At 45.3% G+C, this 20,761-nt stretch overlaps 1 protein-coding gene across 1 annotated transcript in view; it reads left to right on the top strand.

Annotated features, from left to right (window-relative positions):
- The window catches only part of nat10 (N-acetyltransferase 10), a 178,120-nt gene that overhangs the window by 128,927 nt on the left and 28,432 nt on the right, over positions 1 to 20,761 (top strand). Inside the window, exons 21-22 of the mRNA XM_080189838.1 lie at positions 1,559 to 1,607; positions 17,233 to 17,335. Of these exons, the coding sequence (XP_080045964.1) occupies positions 1,559 to 1,607; positions 17,233 to 17,335 (152 nt within the window). The remainder of the gene's footprint in view (positions 1 to 1,558; positions 1,608 to 17,232; positions 17,336 to 20,761) is intronic.

The raw sequence follows: 20,761 nt of genomic DNA on the forward strand, positions 1-20,761 counted from the left end.
CCTCGGAGCCCACTCTACCATTCTATCTGATCATGGCTGATCTCCTAACTCCACCTCCCTGCTTTTTGCCCGTAGCCCTTTATCCCACTTTCGATCAAATATTTATCTGTTTCTTGAATCCATTGGCTGATTTTGCATCCACTGCACTCTGGGGCAGTGAGTTCCATAGATTCACAACCCTCTGTGAGAAGTAGCTTCGAAGATGTAAATCACTGAGCCAGTATTTGAGTCTCCCTGCTGACTTGGTTATTTGCTTTATCACAGAATCCAAAATATAAAAATAGATAAAATCATTTAGGATGATAAGTACTAAAAGTTATCAACTGATGTCTCAATGTTAGTGAAACAAAAAGTTATTGTTTTGGATGGAAACCCCAGATGGGAGTTAGATTTTGACCAGTTTCTACCTGATGTAATTCTCTATGTCTCTCTCTTTTCAAATGTTGATCAAACAGAGATAAGTACTTTCAATAATTTCTATTGGTTTATTTGTTTTTAATGTTTCTGACAGGTATAATTTAGGGTATAGTTTACTCTTTATTTGAGATATGTGCAGTGTTATTAACAGCATGATCCAATAAATACAAACACTCAACCAATGATCTCCATCAAAATAATCTTGCCCTCTTCCCAGAGCCCTCTAATGATAATTCAAGTGAAGTTGCAAAAGGCAAGCACAGATTTGAAAAGCTGAAAATGGTTGGCTGTTTCAAGGGGGATGAGGTTGGAGTATTTGCAATGTTAACTGTTCAGTCTCTTAAAGGATAGCTTTGCAGCAGCAACTTAATCGTCAAGCTGAGTGCCAAGTCTTCCAGATGGGACCTACTTCTGTCCAAACTCCAAATGCTGTTTGTTGTATATTTCTACCCACTGCATTGTGCTTTAAGACAGCTAGGATCTGTCTATCATGCAGCAATACCTGTAATTACAGACCTTTTCAGCTGTAGCCAAACTCTTCGATGCAGTGGCATTGCACAACATTAGACTTCTTAGTTTGTTTAACAGGTCTAGTGCTAGAGAAACATGGTTAATCCACGTTGTTTTCTGTATATGCCATATAACACCTGTTTATTGCTGGTCAATGCCACAAACTGTAGAATGTTGGGCTTGTTGCCCTGCAGAATCCAGGAGTTTATGGTTCAAATGAATGAAAGTGTGGACGTTTTGACAGGGAAGGAAGAGCCATTCCTAACCAGGAAATGCCTGAATTAAACAATCATTTGGATTTTTGAAATGGTAACTTGCAGCATTACTACCATTATACTGGTTGAAATAGTAGTTAGTTAAGTGGCTGAAGGATATGATTTATTGTGCCGTCAGTAAACAGTGTCCATAGCTGTGAGCTTCGGTCGTCTGCTGTTCATTCAAATATCCTCCCAGTTATTGTTGCAAATGTCACTTATGTGAAAGTGTGCAAAAGCACTTTGTTAGAAGTGACTGCTGTATCACAGAGTAAAGGCAAATGCCAGGATTTCCTAGAAACAGGACTGAAGCTAACTCAGAACTTTTGTATTAAAGTGGCAAACTCATTTTTAATCTGCATTTGTTTCATTTTAAGGTTCTGGAAACGAGCTGGTTACGTTCCAGTGTATCTAAGGCAGACACCTGTAAGTCTCCTGATTTCCTAATTTTAGCAGAATGTGTAAATTCAAATGTTTTTATTCTGTACAAAGTAGTAATGAGGATGAGGAAGAGCACCTGTAAATTGTCCTCAAAATATTTATTTCTATGAAGTGCTTAATTAATGTAGATTTTGCATTCCTGTCCATGCAAGTTGCACAGTACTATATAATCCAACTGAATTGAAGCAAAAATAAAATATTATTGAATAGTTTTATATGTGGAACAAATTTGGTGTATATTAAATCCCTGGTTTGAAAAGTGCTGGGTCCTATCTGGTTTGGATTTGAGGTGACTCTGCTCTATAGTTTGAGAAAGGCAATCGGTTTGAAATCAACTTGCTTTGTATTAAAAGACTGCCCTCAGCTGGCACAAGTTAGATTGTGCAAATTGAATGAAAATTGCAGAACAATCTTTCTCTTTGCTTCGGTTTAACTTTTACGAGATACTTTCACAAATTCTTTGAAAACCATTTTCATTGAAAAATTATTTTGCTAAATGAATTACTCTGATTCAAATCAGAGATTGTAATATTATTAAAATAATTAGTTTGTTTTCATTGTGGGGCAAAAAGGTAATCGACTAGAATGTAAGCTTCGCCTGCTGAACAGTGCTAATAGTCTGCTAAAGCATGTCAGAGAGTCAAAAAAGTAATACAGCACAGGAACAGGCCCATTGGCCCAACCAGCCCATGCTGAGCGTGGTGCTTTCCCAGCTAGTCCCAATTGCCCACATTTGGCCCATGTCCCTCTAATCCTTTGCCATCCATGTACTTATCCAAAATATAGCCAAAATATCCATGTAAAAACTCTTACAAAAGATACTGTTTCCGTGATCATGGACCATGGAAACCTTTTGGATCAAAGCAAGATCTGTTTAAGGAGATTGAAAATGACTGAGGTTGGAAAGTGGGTTAACAGATTTGCTGCAGTTAATCCCTTCATCATATAGGCTGTTGACTTGTGACCTGTTTAGAATGACTTCAAATTGTTAGTGGTTTGCCATTCGTTATTTTGAGCTATATAGCTGGCATATACTAAAGATGTATTACAGAATACATTGTGTATAATTAGTAATGCTAACTTACGTTTATTCATATAACTAACTATAAGGTATCTTCAAGCACATGAATATACATTTAAATATCTATAAATATCAATCCCTTCCAGTAGCAAATGCTACAAATCTTGAAGTTTACTGGAAAAGAACATTGCAATTTGATTACACTAGATTCTTTCTGTATATTTTCTGAATTCCTCCTGGCGTAGGAATCAGTTTTTATGATGGGACAGTGAAGCTCAAGGAAAGTAAGGAAGTAAATCAACTCCAGGGGAAGGTAGAGCAGGAATAGTAGAAGTTGGCATATCGAAGTGTGAGCGTATGAGAGATTGTGGGAGACGGGCAACACGGTGACATAGTGGTTAGCGCTGCTCCCTCACACTTCCAGGGACTCGGGTTCAATTCCAGCCTTGAGTGACTGACTTTGCGGAGTTTGCACGTTCTTCCCGTGTCTGTGAGTTTCCTGCCACACTCCAAAGACGTGCAGGTTGATTGTGCTAAATTGTCCCTTAGCGTAAGAGAGAAAATAGCAGGTACATGGGGTTATGGAGATGGGGCCTGGATGGAATTGTTGCCAGTGCAAGCTTGATGGGCCAAATGGCCTCTGATTTATAGAAGATGATCTGTGACAAACACTGTTTTAAAACTGCAATTAACATTGGTAAAAGAGTTGAAAATTTTATGAAAAGTGACTCTGATTTTAAAATCTAGACTCAGAGCAGCGATAAGGAAGATTGAGGCCCAACCAGGGGTCATGTGGGGCAACTTTTTTTTAGCTTTTTCTTTCTCTGTGTTACTAAAAGATAAGGTTGGTGCTAAGCCACGCTCTGAGGGCAAAGCTAAATATTGATAATGACCTGATGAAACTTCCTGAGAAATTAAAGGAAGCAAATGAACACCTTGAAAAGATGGAGAAAACAGCTGTTTACCTGAGAGGGGTGTGGAGGCATATGGTCCAAGTGCAGGTCAGTGGGACTAGGCAAAAAATGGGTCGGCACAGACAAGAGGGGCCAAAGGGCCTGTTTCTGAGCAGTAATTTTCCGTGGTTCTGTGGGCCCCACAGAGAGTAACAAGACTACTTCTCAAATCTTGATGCTCACCCTTTTGGATTTCCATCAACTAATGACAGTGTTTTCCCAAGCATTTGAGCTTGAATTTGGTGCTCATTTAATGAGGCACCATCTCAACTTTGGATCACAAAATTGTATATACACCCGTGACATCTTGAGGAAAGGAAGGAGATTGATTTAATTGGAAGAAGTGCCTTCTAGTGCCAATTGTAAGGGACGGTTCATTGACAATTATTTAAAGATTTTTTTAATGGTTATGTTGTTTGTCCATCATCATCGATGAGGACCTCAACACCATTAGTCATTTTCAGGCTGGTTGCTGTGTGTCTGAAGATGACTGATCAGGGCAATTCGGGCACGGAATGTCCTGGCACATATTGGACAGACTTGTGCAGACACTGTAGTTGTTGCGCTGGTGGCTCTGGACTTGCGCAGTTCGCGCTTAAGTTGTGCATCAGCAATACACCTTGCTTCGTGAGTTTGACAGTCTTTGTGGATGAGGCAGCGCCAGGTAGGGTGGTTTTGTGCCAGCGTTTCCCGGATGGTCGTGTCAATGTCAGGTGACTTCAGGGAGGCCTTGAGTGTGTCTTTGAAACATTTCTTCTGCCCTCCATGCGAGCGTCTTGCAGCAGAGAGTTCCCCAAAAAGGAGCTGCTCGGGTCTGCGCTCGTCTGACATACAGATGGCATGACCTGCCCACCGGGTCTGTGCTCTCATCAGCAGTGTGTGGACTGATGGTAAACTTGCTCTAGAGAGAACTTCAGTGTCTGGTACTTTGTCTTGCCACCGGATGCGTAATATTCTGCAAAGACAAGTCATATGGAAATGATTGAGCTGTCTTGCATGCCTTCGATACACAGTCCACGTTTCACAGGCATACAGGAGGGTAGTGAGTACCACCGCGCTGTAGACCTTCAGTTTTTTTGCTGGGTTGATTCCTCGACGTTCCCATACAGTGGAGCACAGTCTACCGAAAGCAGAACTTGCCTTTGCTATTCTGCAGTTAACTTCTGTATCAATAGTCACTGCTCGGGAAAGGGTGCTGCCAAGATAAGTGAACTGGTCCACTGCCTGTAGTTTCTGCCCTTTGGTTGTGATTATGGGTTCTGTGTACGGTGCATGAGGAGCAGGCTGGTGCATGACTTTGGTCTTTTTAATGTTGATGATGAGTCCAAAGTTGTCACAAGCCGTGGAAAATTTGTTCATACTGACTTGTATCTCTGGCTCTGAGCCAGTATACAGGACGCAGTCATCGGCAAAGAGGAAATCTCTCAGAACAGTCTCCTTCACTTTGGTAATAGCTTGAAGTCTCCTCAGGTTGAAGAGCTTCCCATCCACTCTGTACTTGAGGCTGATTCCAGCAGCACTGCCCTGGAAGGCATCATTCAGCATGGCAGTAAACATCATGCTGAACAGAGTGGGTGCGAGCACACAGCCCTGTTTAACGCCACTGGTGACTGGGAATGCCTCAGAGGATTCTCCGCCGTCCAGTACTCTGGCCATCATGGAACTGACGTACCATCTGAATGAATTTGGGGGGGGCAGCCAAACTTTGACATGATCCTCCACAGGCTTTGTCGGCTGACAGTATTGAAGGCTTTCGTGAGGTTAACAAAGGTTGTGTAGAGCTCGGATTCTGCTCCTGACACTTCTCCTGAAGTTGGCATGCAGCAAAAATCATGTCAGTAGTCCCACAACCTTTGTGGAAGCCACACTGTGACTCTGGAAGCAGGCCCAGCTCCAGGTGAGTGACCGGATGATTTAGCAGGACTCTTGCGAGGGTTTTTCCTGTGATGGAGAGCAGCGAGATTCCTTGGTGATTGTCTCATACTTGCCAATTGCCCTTCTTCTTGTAGAAGTGTACAATGGAAGCATCTTTTAAGTTCCTGAGGAATGGATCCTTGCTTCCAAAGGGACTGAAACAACTTGGTGAGCTTCTCGATAAGTGCAGGACCAGCAGCTTTATGGATTTCTGCGGGTATGGCATCTGCCCCTGGGGCTTTGCCACTGGATAGCTGGCTGACAGCTTTCGTGACGTCGGCTACTACTGGCGGGTCATCCATGGCGCTGTTGATATCGACCTGGGGAATCCTGTCTATTGCCTCATCGTACATAGATGACGGTCGGTTGAAGACGGCTTCAAAGTGTTCAGCCCATCTCTGCAGGATCTGAGCCTTCTCTGTAATGAGAGTTGTACCATCTGTACTCAGGAGGGGGGATCTCCCAAGAGATTGAGGTCCATAGAGAGTGTTGAGGGCTTCATAGAACCATTTCAAGTCGTTTCTGTCAGCGTATCCCTGTATTTCATCTGCCTTGGCGCTCAGCCAGGCATCCTGCATTTTACACAGTTTATTCTGGACTGTCCTGCGAACACTGGGAAAAGCATTTTTCTTGGCAGCTGATGATGGGTCGTTCTGACAGGCCCGATGAAGATGGTGCTTTTCAACAAGTAGAACCTGTATCTCCTCATCATTCTCATCAAACCAATCATGCTGCTTGTGGGTAGAGGGCCCGAGCATCTTCAGCGCAGATGTATGGACATCATCCCTGAAGCGTTCCCAGTCATCCTCAGCGCTGCCTGCGAGGTGTAGGTCAGTAAGCTTGATTTCTAAGTCTTCAGCCAGTGCTGAAGCTATGCTGGGGGTCTTTAGCTTGGCCGCATTGATATTTTCATAACCTTGCTTCCTTGTGGTCGCCTCTTGGGTCTGATGCGGAGACTCATTTTGGAGACAATGAGCCTGTGATCTGTCCAGCAGTCAGCACCACACATGGCCCTGGTCACTCTGACATCCTGCCTATCTTTTCTCCTGACAATGACATAGTCAGTAAGATGCCAGTGCTTAGAGCGGGGGTGCATCCTGGAGGCCTTGTTCCGTGTAGGCAGACGGAAGGTTGTGTTGGTGATCAGGAAGTCGTGTGCTGCACAGGTCTTCATTAAGAGTAGGCCGTTACTGTTACACTTGCCCACTCCATGCCTCCCAATGACTCCCTGCCAGATTGCAGAGTCACACCCTACTCTTGCATTGAAATCGCCAAGCAAGATCAGCTCGTCGGTACTGCTCACTGCTGATAGGAGGGCATCTAGTTCTTCATACAGCTTGTCTTTCATCTCGTCTGGGTTGTTCATTGTGGGGGCATTGGCACTGATCAGGGTGGCTTGACTTCTGTTCTGTAGCGGAAGCTGTAATGTATAAGCTGGTCGTTCACACCCTTGGGTAGACTATCAAGTTTCTGAACAAGGTGACTCCTGACAGCGAATCCAACTCCAGCGTCACGACGCTCATCGCTGCTGCGACCGCTCCAGAAAAAAGTGTATCCATCTCCAGTTTCAGTCAACTGACCTACGTTGGCAAGACAAGTTTCGCTCGGCTGCAATGTCAATGTTGTATCTTGAAAGCTCTCTGGCAACTAAGGCTGTTCTTCTCTCTGGTCTGTCTGAACAAAGAACAGCACAGGAAACAGGCCCTTCGGCCCTACAAGCCCACGCCGCCTCTTTTAACATTGAGTGCCTTATTCAAGTCTCTCGTTGCTCATCGACATTTTTGTCTACCTCTAGTGGAACTCCACAATAAACGGGGTGGAGATTTAGGGAATTATATGTACGCCAGATTAAGGGAAATCCAATTCAGGGACAATTTATTGACACCAATCAGCCTAAAAAGCACGTTTTTGGGATGTGGGAGTAAACCAGAGCACCTGGAGAAAACCTGCGCAAGCACGGGGAGAATGTGCAAACTCCCACAGACATTGATCCAAGCCGGAAACCGACCCGGGTCCCTGTAACTGTACAGCCGACAGTGATAGTCACTGAGCTGTTGTGTTGCTCGTCAGTTGGTCCAGTTTAGCGTACACTAACGACATGAAGCACTAGGCAACTCTTGAAGCAACATCCAAGAGCAGCCCTCGCACGACCCACCGCGTGTATGCCCCTTGTTGGCCAACAAGGCAGACCGAATCACCTGTGGATGTAAAAGGAGACATCAATAAACATAAATAGACACACAACAGGCTCTACAGACAGTGATGGAAGATCCCCAATAGCTCCAACATGAGTGACAAGGTGAGCCTTAAAATTTGTTGGACGACTGATAGGAATCTATTAATTCCCAGGAACGTCCTGAGGCTCTTGATCTTCAACTAGAACATTCTTTTGTATCCCTCCATTTCCAGTCTGCTCATGTGACTATCCAGGTAAGTCTTAAGTTTGACAAAGTCCCTCATGGTAGGTTGGTGAAAAAGGTTAAGGCTCATGGGATACGAGGACAGGTGGCTAGATGGACTGAGAACTGGCTGGGCAACAGGAGACAGAGAGTAGTAGTGGAAGGGTCTTTTTCTAGCTGGAGGTCTGTAACTAGTGGTGTGCCGCATGGCTCAGTGCTGGGACCTTTGCTGTTTGTAATATATGTAAATGATTTGGAAGAGGGAGTTAGTGGTGTGATCAGCAAGTTTGCAGATGACACGAAGATGGCTGGACTTGCTGATAGTGATGAACAGTGTTGGACTATACAGCAGCATATAGATAGGCTGGTAAACTGGGCAGAGAAATGGCAGATGGAATTTAATCCAGATAAATGCGAGGTGATGCATTTTGGAAGAAATAATGTAGGGGGGAGTTATATGATAAATCGTAGGACTATTAAGAGTATAGAAACACAGAGGGACCTGGGTGTGCAAGTTCACAAGTCCGAGAAAGTGGTGAAGAAGGCATATGGTATGCTTACCTTTATAGGAAGGGGTATAGAGTATAAAAGCTGGCATCTAATGTTGCAGTTGTATAGAACGTTGGTTAGACCACATTTGGAGTACTGCATCCAATTCTGGTTGCCACACTACTGGAAGGATGTGGAGACCCTGGAGAGAGTGCAGAGAAGGTTTACCAAGATGCTGCCTGATATGGAAGGTCTTAGCTATGAGGAGAGATTGGGCAAATTGAGGCTGTTCTCCCTGGAAAGACAGAGAATGAGGGGGAGACCTAATAGAGGTGTAAAAGATTATGATGGGTATAGATAGAGTGAACAGTGGGATGCTTTTTCCCAGGTTGGATACGAAAATCACGAGGAGCCACGGGCTTAGGGTTAGAGGGGCGAGGTATAATTCAGATGTTAGAGGGAGGTTTTTCACACACAGGGTTGTGGGGGCCTGGAATGCACTGCCAAGTAGGGTGGTGGAGGCAGGCACGCTAGAGTTGTTTAAGGCTTACCTTGATAGGCATGTGAGCAGACTAGAGATGGAGGGATACAAAAGAATGTTCTAGTTAAGGATCAAGAGCCTCAGGACGTTCCTGGGAATCAATAGATTCCTATGGGCCGACCAACATATTTTATGGCTCACCTGTCTCTTACGTTTGAGCTTCTGGGGATCTTCCGTGAATGTCTGTATAAGCTGTGTATGTTTATTGATGTCTCTTTTTTTACATCCACAGGTGATTCGGTCCGCCTTGTTGGCCAACAAGGGACATACACGCGGTGGGTCGCGCGAGGGCTGCTCTTGGATGTTGCTTCAAGAGTTGCCTAGCACTTCACGTCGTTAGTGTTCGCTTAAACTGGACCAACTGACGGGCAACACGACAGCTCAGTGACTATCACTGTTTGCTGTGCAGATACACGGACCGGGGTCAGATCTCCGACTTGGGTTGGTGTCTCCCCGTGCTTGCGTGGGTTTTCTCCGAGTGCTCCGGCTTCCTCCCACACTCCAAAAACGTGCTTTTAGGCTGATTGGTGTTAACAAATTGTCCCTGAATTAGACCTCCCTTAATCTGGCGCACACACAATTCTCTAAACTTGCGCACCTTTATTGTGGAGTCCAAGAGGCGTAGACAAAAGTCATAGGTAGAAGAAGGATTGGAATGAGGTGCTCACTGAGTGTTAAAATGGGCAGCGTGGGCTTGTAGGGCCAAAGGGCCTGTTTCCTGTGCTGTGTTTGTTCTTTGTTCTTTAAACAACCCTAGCGTGCCTGCCTCCACCACCCTACTTGGTAGTGCATTCCAGGCCCCCACCGCCTTCTGTGTAAAAAACGCCCCTCTGACATCTGAGTTACACCTCACCCCTCTCACCTTGAGCTCGTGATCGTCACCTCCGACCTGGGAAAAAGCTTCCCACTATTCACCCCTATCTATACCCCTCATAATTTTATACACCTCTATTAGGTCTCCCCTCATTCTCTGTCTTTCCAGGGAGATCAACCCCAGTTTACCCAATCTCTCCTCATAGGTAAGACCCTCCATACCAGGCAACGTCCTGGTAAACCTCCTCTGCACTCTCTGTAAAGCCTCCACGTCCTTCCGGTAGTGCGGCGAACAGAACTGGACGCAGTACTCCAAATGTGGTCTAACCAATGTTCTATACAACTGCAACGTCAGGTTCCAGCTTTTATACTCTATACCCCTTCCTATAAAGGCAAACATACCATATGCCTTCTTCACCACCACCTCCACCTGTGCTGCCACCTTCAAGGACTTGTGGACTTGCACACCCAGGTCCCTCTGTGTTTCTATACACTTGATGGCCATGCCATTTATTGTATAACTCCCCCCACATTATTTCTTCCAAAATGCATCACTTCGCATTTATCTGGTTATCTGCTGTAGGATTATCCAAAAGTGTGCGCATGTTCCAAGTGCCAATGGTGAGCGGTATCACCTTGTGTTTTATTTTATGTTCAACCACAAGTTGGGATTCCTGCCAGCCGTGGTAAACTGGCCAGGGTGTAGTGAAGCAGGTAATGTTTAGGGCACCTTTTCTAGCCCCTTCCTCATTCTGCGGAGGTGAGCAGTGCGTTCCTGAAGGGGACCGCTCAGTCGCCCAGGTAGATACCGAGTTTCACTGCTGCTTCAGTCAGCAGAAAGCGACCATTGGACCTGAGCCGCCTGTGTGCAGGTCCGTGACTACCGCTCCCAGTGTGTCCACAGCTGCTGCTTCATCGCTCGCCCAACGCCACAGGGCTTCAGCAGTTCAACAGGACATTGATGATGATGATGGTGTCGAGACTAGCGCTTGATTTGGATTAAAGTGAGAGAGAGTTGCGCAGTGTCAGCCTCACTCTCTCTTCCCAATTCCCATCAGTGGCAAGACGAGAGTCAAGACGGCTGGAGATGGGACTAGGCGCAGTGGATGACCAGGACGTCGCCTGTGTCTTGTCCTGCTCTTTGTGTCCCACGACGCTTGCAGAGACCGCCTTCTTGACCGTTTGAACTTCCATTGGTCTCATCCGCTCAATCCGCCGGACTCTGTCTTCACAAGCTGGGATAGACATCTTCCTATCTCACTGAGGGTTGAGACCCATCAGCTACCCTCACCTGGTTCAGCCGGCTTGTCGAAGCCGTTGCCCGGGGTGTAGCCACTGTCGCGTGCAAACAGCTACAGGGAGCCACAGGTGAGAGCTGAGTGCCAGATGGGGACAAAGGATGGACAAACCACCCTGAAAGGACGCGACATGTTCCCCCACCAAAGGTATTACCCCTCCCTGACACCCCATACACACCCAATAATGGTTATAATCCAACAATGATTACTGAAATCCTCTCGGGAGTAATCTTGTTAAACATTACAAGAGTTTTATAACTGATACACTGCACTTAACCTCATTATTTGTCAAACAGTATGTGTTCTAGGGGGAAAAAAATCAAGTTCTTAGAAACCTTTGTCACCAATCATTTCAAAGTTAAAATTTTATTTTTAATTGTTCATGGGATGCGGGTGTTGCTGGAATGGTCAGCATCTGGAATGGTCAGCATCTGGAATGGTCAGCATCTGGAATGGTCAGCATCTGGAATGGTCAGCATCTGGAATGGTCAGCATGTGGAATGGTCAGCGTTTGTGGAATGGTCAGCATGTGGAATGGTCAGCATGTGGAATGGTCAGCATGTGGAATGGTCAGCATGTGGAATGGTCAGCATGTGGAATGGTCAGCGTTTGTGGAATGGTCAGCGTTTGTGGAATGGTCAGCATGTGGAATGGTCAGCATGTGGAATGGTCAGCTTCTGGAATGGTCAGCATGTGGAATGGTCAGCGTTTGTGGAATGGTCAGCGTTTGTGGAATGGTCAGCATGTGGAATGGTCAGCATGTGGAATGGTCAGCATGTGGAATGGTCAGCTTCTGGAATGGTCAGCATGTGGAATGGTCAGCGTTTGTGGAATGGTCAGCATGTGGAATGGTCAGCTTCTGGAATGGTCAGCATGTGGAATGGTCAGCATGTGGAATGGTCAGCGTTTGTGGAATGGTCAGCTTCTGGAATGGTCAGCATGTGGAATGGTCAGCATGTGGAATGGTCAGCTTCTGGAATGGTCAGCATGTGGAATGGTCAGCATGTGGAATGGTCAGCGTTTGTGGAATGGTCAGCTTCTGGAATGGTCAGCGTTTGTGGAATGGTCAGCATGTGGAATGGTCAGCATGTGGAATGGTCAGCATGTGGAATGGTCAGCATGTGGAATGGTCAGCGTTTGTGGAATGGTCAGCTTCTGGAATGGTCAGCGTTTGTGGAATGGTCAGCATGTGGAATGGTCAGCATGTGGAATGGTCAGCATGTGGAATGGTCAGCTTCTGGAATGGTCAGTGTTTGTGGAATGGTCAGCTTCTGGAATGGTCAGCATGTGGAATGGTCAGCATCTGGAATGGTCAGCATCTGGAATGGTCAGCATCTGGAATGGTCAGCTTCTGGAATGGTCAGCATGTGGAATGGTCAGCGTTTGTGGTCCATCCCTAATGGCCTTGGAGAATGTTGTGCTGAGCTTTTGCCTTAAACTGCTGCAGTCCGTGTGGTAAATGTACATCCAACGTTTTTAGGAAAGGGAGTCCGGGACTTCATAACAGTGAATGGACGGCAGTATAGTTCACGTCAAGATGCTGTGTGATTTGGAGGAGAAATTGCAAGTAATAATGTTCCTGTATGTCTGTAGCTTTGTCCTTTTCAATGCGAGCGATTGGAGAGATGAAATGTGTTGTTGATAGTAGTTTGGCAACTTATGCAATGCTTCACGTGGTTTGCACAGTAACAAGTCTCACAACACCAAGTTAAATCCAACAGGCCCAAACACTTCTTGTGGTTGGTGTAATTGATGCCATGGGTCTCTCAGTGCTAGAGGGAGTGAATGTTTAAGGCGGTGGATAGCGTGTCAATCAAATGAGTTGCATATCTTGCATTTCATGGGTGTTGTTGGAGCTGCTCCCAAAGGCAGATAGATAATGTTCCTTCACACCCCTGACTTGTGCCCTGACATAGTGTAAAAATAATGTATAAAATTAAACATAATGTATAAAATAATGGATACATTTTGAAAGGGAATGCAAGAATCGAAGGACCTGGGCGTATACATGCTAAGCCATTGAAGACAGCAGGACTAGTTGGGAGACTGGTTAACTAGCAGTCTAGGATTTATTCATGGGGCATAGAGTAAAAGAGCAAGGACTTGTGTTAATCTTGTCTAAAACAATAGTTCAGCTTGGAGTATTATGTCTGTTTTGGCATTGCACTTTCAAGAGACAGTACAGAAGATTAGGGATGAGATATTGCAATTGTATAGATAAATGGATTGGAAGAGTTGGGACTGTGTTTTCGAGGAGAGGGTTAAGAGGAGATTTGATAGAGGCATTCAAAATGTTAAGGGGTATGGTCAGAGTAGATAGGGAAAACCTGTTCCCATTGGTGAAGGATGTGGCAGCACAGACTTAATTGGCAAAAGAAGCGATGGAAACACAAGGAAAAATCTTTTCACTCAGCAAGTGGTTATGATTGGGAATGAACTGCTTGATGGTCATGACGTGGAGATGTTTGTGTTGGACTGGGATAGGCACAGTGAGAAGTCTCACAACACCATGTTAAAGTCCAACAGGTTTATTTGGTAGCACAGGCTTTCAGAACACTGCACTTTCATCAGTTGAGTGGGAGTTGGGTTCACAAACAGGGCATATGTTGACACAAACTCAATTACAAAATAATGGATGGAATGCGAGTCTTAACAGGTAATCAACTCTACAGGTACAGACAGTGCGAGTGGAGAGGGGTTTAGGCACAGATTAAAGAGGCATGAATTGTCTCAAGCCAGGATAGTGAGTGAGATTTTTGCAAGCCGAGACAAGTCGTGGGGTTATGGATAGTGTGACATGATCCCAGTTGAGGCTGCAATCATGTGTGTGGAATGTGGCTATTGGTTTCTGCTCGGTAATTCTGCGTCGTCATGTATCTTGAAGGCCGCCGTGGAGAACGCTTACCTGAAGATCAGAACCTGAATGCCCTTGACTGCTGAAGTGTTCCCCAACAGGAAGAAATGCAGCTGGAGTACTGTGTGCAGTTTTGGGCGCCGCACTTACGCAAGGATATTTTGGCCTTGGAGGGAGTGCAGAGGAGGTTTACTAGGCTGATGCCGGAGTTGAGGGGGTTGAGCTGTGAGGAGAGGCTGAATAAACTAGGCTTGTACTCGTTAGAGTTTAGAAGAATGAGGGGAGATCTCATTGAGACGTATAAGATGATGAATGGGATGGATAAGATAGAGGTGGAGAGACTCTTCCTGCTCAGAAAGGACAGTAGGACTAGGGGGCACAGCCTCAAGGTAAAGGGGGGGCGGTTTAGAACGGAGTTGAGGAGGAACTTCTTCACTCAAAGGGTGGTGAATCTCTGGAATTCTCTGCCCGTTGAAGTGGTGGAGGCTGCCTCGCTAAATATTTTTAAGATGCGGGTTGATGGGTTTTTGATAAGAGAGGGGATTAAGGGTTATGGGGAGAGGGCGGGAATGTGGAACTGAGCCACGACAGATCAGCCATGATCTTATTGAATGGCGGGGCAGGCTCAAAGGGCTAGATGGCCTACTCCTGCTCCTATTTCTTATGTTCTTATGTGCCTTGTAGATGGTGGACAGGCCTTAGAGTCGGGAGGAGATTTACTCAGCACAGAGTTCACAGCCATAATCTGCTACTGTAGTCACAGCGTTTATATAGCGAGTCAATTTCTGGTCAACAGTAACCCCAGGGTGTTGATAGAAGGAGATTGAGCAAGGGCAATGGTATTGAATGTCAAGGAGGACACGGTTAGGTTTTCTCGCGTTGGAAATGGTTATTGCCTCTCATTTGTGTGGTCCAAACATTACTTGATATCATGTGGAGCGAAGATTGGCATTTGTGATAACATAAGAAATAGGAGCAGCCCCTGGCCTGCTTGGCCCTCTCCGCCCGCCGGGCCCTCTCTGCCCCCCACTGACCCGCCGGGCCCTCTCTGCCCCCCGCCGGGACCTCTCCGCTCCCCCCCGCCCCCCGGCCTGCCGGGCCCTCTCCGCCCCCCCCCCGGCCCGCCGGGATCATTTCCTACACTATCCCTGTATCCTCAATGTTTTTAAATGTGTGGGGTGCGGTGGTGGTTGGGGCAGGGTGGCAACATTGGGTGATGATCAGCACGGGGTTTCCTTGACTATATTTGACCTGATGCCACGAGGAGTGTACGTATTACAGAGAAGGAGGTGCTGGAAGTTTTAAAGTGCATCAAAGTAGATAAATCCCTGGGACCTGATGGTGTATCCTAGGACATTGTGGGAGGCTAAGGAGGAAATTGTGGCCCCCTAGCCAAGATATTTAAATCATCGATAGTCACGGGTGAGGCGCATGAAGATTGGAGAGTGACAAATGTTGTGCCTTTGTTTAAAAAGGGCTGCAGGGAAAAGCCTGGGAACTACAGGCCAGTGAGACTCACATCTGTGGTGGGTAAATTGTTGGAAGATATTTTGAGAGACAGGATCTACAGGCATTTAGAGACGCAAGGACTGATTAAGGACAGTCAGCATGGCTTTGTGAGTGGAAAATCATGTCTCACAAATTTGATTGAGGGGTCACCAAGAAGGTAGATGAGGGCAGTGCAGTTGATGTTGTCTACATGGACTTTAGCAAGGCCTTTGACAAGGTACCACGTGGTAGGTTGTTGCATAAGGTTAAATCTCACAGGATCCAGGGTGAGGTATCTAATTGGATACAAAATAGGCTTCTTGACAGAAGCCAGAGGGTGGTTATAGAGGTTTGTTTTTCAAACTTGAGGCCTGTGACCAGTGGTGTGCCTCAGGGATCAGTGCTGGGTCCACTGTTATTTGTCATTTATATTAATGATTTGGATGAGAATATAGGGGGCATGGTTAGTAAGTTTGCGGATGACACCAGGATTGGTGGCATAGTGGATAGTGAAGAAAGTTATCTCCAATTGCAACAGGATCTTAATCAATTGAGCCAGTGGGCTGACAAATGGCAGATGGAGTTTAATTTAGACAAATGTGAGGTGATGCATTTTGGTAGACTGAACCAGGGCAGGGCTTAGTTAATGGTTGGGCGTTGGAGAGAGTTACAGAACAAAGAGATCTAGGGGTACAGGTTCATAGCTCCTTGAAAGTGGAGTCACAGGTGGACAGAGTGGTGAAGAAGGCATTCGGCATGCTTGGCTTGAATACAGGAGTTGGGATGTCTTGTTGAAGTTGTCCAAGACATTGGTAAGGCCACACTTGGAATATTGTGTGCAATTTTGGTCACCCTATTATAGAAGGGATATTATTAAACTAGAAAGAGTGCAGAAAAGATTTACTAAGATGCTACCAGGACTTGATGGATTGAGTTATAAAGAGAGGTTTGATAGACTGGGACTTTTTTCTCTGGAGCGTAGGAGGCTGAGGGGTGATCTTATAGAGGTCTATAAAATAATGATGGGCACAGATCAGCGAGATAGTCAGTACCTTTTCCCAAAGGTAGGGGAGTCTAAAACTAGAGGGTATAGGTTTAAGGTGAGAGGGAAGAGATACAAAAGTGTCCAGAGGGGCAGTTTTTTCGCACCGAGGCTGGTGAGTGTCTGAAACAAGCTGCCAAAGGTAGTAGTAGAAGTGGGTACAATCTTGTCATTTAAAAAGCATTTAGACAGTTATATGGGTACAATGGGTATAGAGGGATGTGGGCCAAATGCAGGCAATTGGGATTAGTTTCAAGGCTTTAAAAAAAAAGGCGGCATGGATAAGTTGGGCTGAAGGGCCTGTTTCCGTGCTGTAAACCTTTATGACTCTATGACTTCTTGGGCTCCAGAGTCGTAGAATCTCTGCAGTCCAGAAGGAGGCCATTCGACCCATCGAATCTGCACCGCCTTTCTGACAGAGCATCTTAGCTTATGTGTTTGTCCCGTAAATTCCCCTCATCTACACATCTTTGGACATTAAGTGGCAATTTAGCATGGCCAATCCACCTAACCTGCAATGTTTTAAACTCCCAGAGCCCTCCCTCCTGAATGTCACCCACTGTGCAGCACAGGATCAGTCCTCCTGGTTAGACATTAGCTGTAAGGTAGGACTGGAGCAATATGACTGTGTCAGGCTATTGCTTAACCCAGCTAAGGGACAGCTCCAATTTTGGCACTAGCTTGAAGATGTCGGTGAGAAAGACTTTACAGGTCAACTGGGCATGTTACGCATTTGTTTCCAGTAGCTTGTCGATCTAGGTGTGTCCCATTTCAATTAAACTTCTGTATTAACTGCAGAATGAACTGACTGGTGAACATTCCTGTATCATGTTGAAGACACTGAATGAGGAAGAGGATGTGGAATCTACACGAGAGAACTGGCTTCTTGCCTTCTGGACAGGTATCATCTCATCCAATCCATTGCACCTAACAGATTCCAAATAGAGTGAAAAGTATTAGCTTATTAACACCCAAAGCTGCCTATTATTTTGAGCATTAACAGATGTTGACCTGTATTTTCAAAATGGGCTACCATCTCGTGTATAGAACGGAGTAGGAGGCTATCCATGTCATATTTCCTCTATTCCTTAATTCTAACCAGATCGATTTTGTTTTTGGCTCCTCTTTACCTCATCTCTCTCTCTCTGGTGCTACAATAATTTTTTTGACAACGCTACCACTCCACCCCCATCCCCCCTTTCTGGAAGTGGTCAGGTGAATTGGCTGTGCTAATTTCTCCTGTGGTGTACCCAACCAGGTGCTGGAGTGTGGTGACTGGGGGATTTTCCCAGTGACTTCATTGCAGTGTTAATGTAAGCCTACTTGTGACTAATAAATAAACTTAAAAATATATATATTTTAGACCAAAATGTTACATTTCTAAGTCTCTCCTTTTGGCCAGTTCTGTTGTTGTCACCACATTGCAGTCCCATCTGGCAACTCGTGTTAGCTCAGCAACCGATGTACATATAGTGCAAACTCACTGTAGACTACCTTGCATTTAGTTCCTATATGATCCCTTGTAGCAAAGAACAAAGAAAATTCCAGCACAGGAACAGGTCTTTCAGCCCTCCAAGCCTGCACCGACCATGCTGCCCGACTGAACTAAAGCTCCCTACCCTCCCGGGGACCGCATCCCTCTATTCCCATTGTATTCGTGTATTTATCCAGATGCCCCTTAAAAGCCATTACTGTATCCGCTTCCGCTGCCTCCCCCGGCAACAAGTTCCAGGCAGATTTTGGAATTGTTCCTATTTCTGAATTATTCTTTATTTGTGTGGTGTTTTCTGTGCATCTTGTTTCTCTTAACATTTGCCCCTGGTGCTTACGGTCTCCAACACAAGGGAACCTTCCTCGGATGACATTGGTCTGAACTCTGTTGAGATGCAACCTGTCCATCGTGAGCAGATCCCTCCTGTGCCAGAACTTCTCGCAATGTCTGAAGAATCTGAACCACACCATTTCTCTAGTCTTGCATTAACCTGACCAATCCAGTCTTGTGATTAGCCCGTGTCACTGGAGTAACCCAGGGATTAATGCTACCTATTGAAATGCTGCTTTTGTTTTAAAACTCTCTCCCTAATTCTTGAAACCTTTGATTGCAGGATCTCAGACCTTTCTCTTATGTCATTGTTCCTGCAGAGACACAAACCCTCCACCCCTCCCTCAGATTCTTCTTCAGCCTCTCGCTGCCCTTTACCTTGCACCAGGTAGGGGACAAGTTGCTAAAACACCTGTCTGTCTCCCTGACTACTGATTCCCAGATCTCCACTGCATTCCTGCACTTCCCTGTATCATACTGAGAATTGCAGTCCTTTGAGATAGAACATAGAACAGTACAGTGCAGGAACAGGCCCTTCAGCCCACTATGTTGGGATTTAAAATTTACAATTGATCTATTCCAAAGTTCTTCTGCTATTTGTATGTAGAAGGGTTTCCTTATTTCACTCCTCAAAGATCTGGCTCTAATTTTTGGTTTCTATCCCCAATCCTGGACTCCATCAGCAGAAGTAGTTCATAAGAACATCAGAAATAGGAGCAACAGTGGGCCATTCAGCTTGTCAATCCTATTCCACCATTCAGTGAGGTCATGGTTGATTTTCTGTTTCAACACTATGTCCCTGCACTATCCCTGTATCCCTTGATGTTTTTAAGATGTAGAAATCTATTAAATGTACTCAGTGACTGGGCCTCCACAGCCCTCAGAGGCAGAACCTCTGAGTCCCAGATTCTGGATGCGCACCCAGCAAGGGGCAAAATCCTTTCTGAATTAAGCCTATTGAGCCTTGAATGAAGTTTATTTGTTTGAATTAGATCATTTCCATTCTTCTTAACTCCAGAGAATGAAGGCCCAGTTTTTCCTCACCAGACAGTCCCTCCATCCTAGGAATTTGGTAAACCTTTGTTACAAACGTAGAAACTAAAAGTGGGGGAGGCCATTTAGCCCTTCGAGCCTATTCCACTATTCATTTTGATCATGGCTGATCACTGAATTAATATCCTAATCCTTCTCCCCCATGTCCCTTGATCCCTTTAACCCCAAGAGCTATATCTAATTCCTCCTTGAAATCAGACAACGTTTTGGCCTCAACTACGTTCTGTGGGAGTGAATTCCATATATTCAGTACCCTCTGGGTGAAGAAATTTCTCCTCATCCCAGTTCTAAAAGGTTTACCCCTTATCCTCAAACGATGACCCTGAGTTCTGGACTCGCCCACCATCAGGAACAACCTTTCTGAATCTTTCCTGTCTAACTGTGTTAGAATTTTGTAAGTTTCTATGAGATCTCCCCTCAGTCTTCTGAACTCCAATGAATATAATCCTAACCTCATATGACATTCCCACTATCCCAGGAGTCAGCCTGGTAAATCGTTGCTGTACTTCCTCTGTAGTAAGGACATCGTTCCTCAGATAAGGACACCAAAACTGTACACAGTGCTCCAGGTGTGGTCTCACCAAGGCTCTATATGATAATGCAACGTCTTTTCTCCTATTCTCAAATCCTCTCGTCATAAAGTTTTAGTTTCTTGCTGCACTTGCATGTTAGTTTTCAGTAACCTCTCTAAGTTCCCTCGAAGTGTATTCATCCTCCTCAGAACTCTCACTTCCAACAAGCTTTGTGTTAGCAGCAAACTTGGAAATGTTACATTTAATGTCCTCATTCAAATCATTGATATAGATTGTGAATAGCTGGGCTAGTCCCCCCAAACCCATGTACTCTAATGTTATCTCCTAAAGTCTTATATGGGACCTTATCAAAAGCTTTCTGAAAATACAGGCATACCATTTCTACCGATTTCCCCTTACCTAAACAAGTTTGTTGAACATAATTTCCCTTTCATTAATCCATGTTGAATGTGCCCAATCCTCATTATTTTAGAAGTGTACTGTTATCAGAACCTTGATTATAGGTTCTAGCATTTTCCCCACTACTGATATAAGGCTATCAAAGAATAAAGAAAATTACAGCACAGGAACAGGCCCTTCGTTCCTTGATGCCTGCCCAAACTAAAACCGTATGCGCTTACAGAGTCCGTTTGAATAGAGGGGAGTACGGTAGGATGAGAGAAGAATTGGCGAATGTGGACTGGGGGAGCGCGTTGGAAGGTAGGTCTGCTGAGGAGCAGTGGAGGATCTTTAAGGAGATCTTTCTTGGTGCTCAGCAGAAATTTATTCCGATGGTCAAAAAGGACCGTAGGAGGAGAGGTAATAAGCTGTGGATAACGAAGGAGGTGAAGGAAAGTGTTAAATTAAAAGCGGAGGAATTTAGAGTAGCTAAGAGCAGTGGGCGAGAAGAGGATTGGGAAAGGTTTAAATGTCAACAAAG

This window comes from Carcharhinus amblyrhynchos, chromosome 6, assembly GCF_965287045.1.
Source record: "Carcharhinus amblyrhynchos chromosome 6, sCarAmb.v2.hapA, whole genome shotgun sequence".
Lineage (NCBI taxonomy): Eukaryota > Metazoa > Chordata > Chondrichthyes > Carcharhiniformes > Carcharhinidae > Carcharhinus > Carcharhinus amblyrhynchos.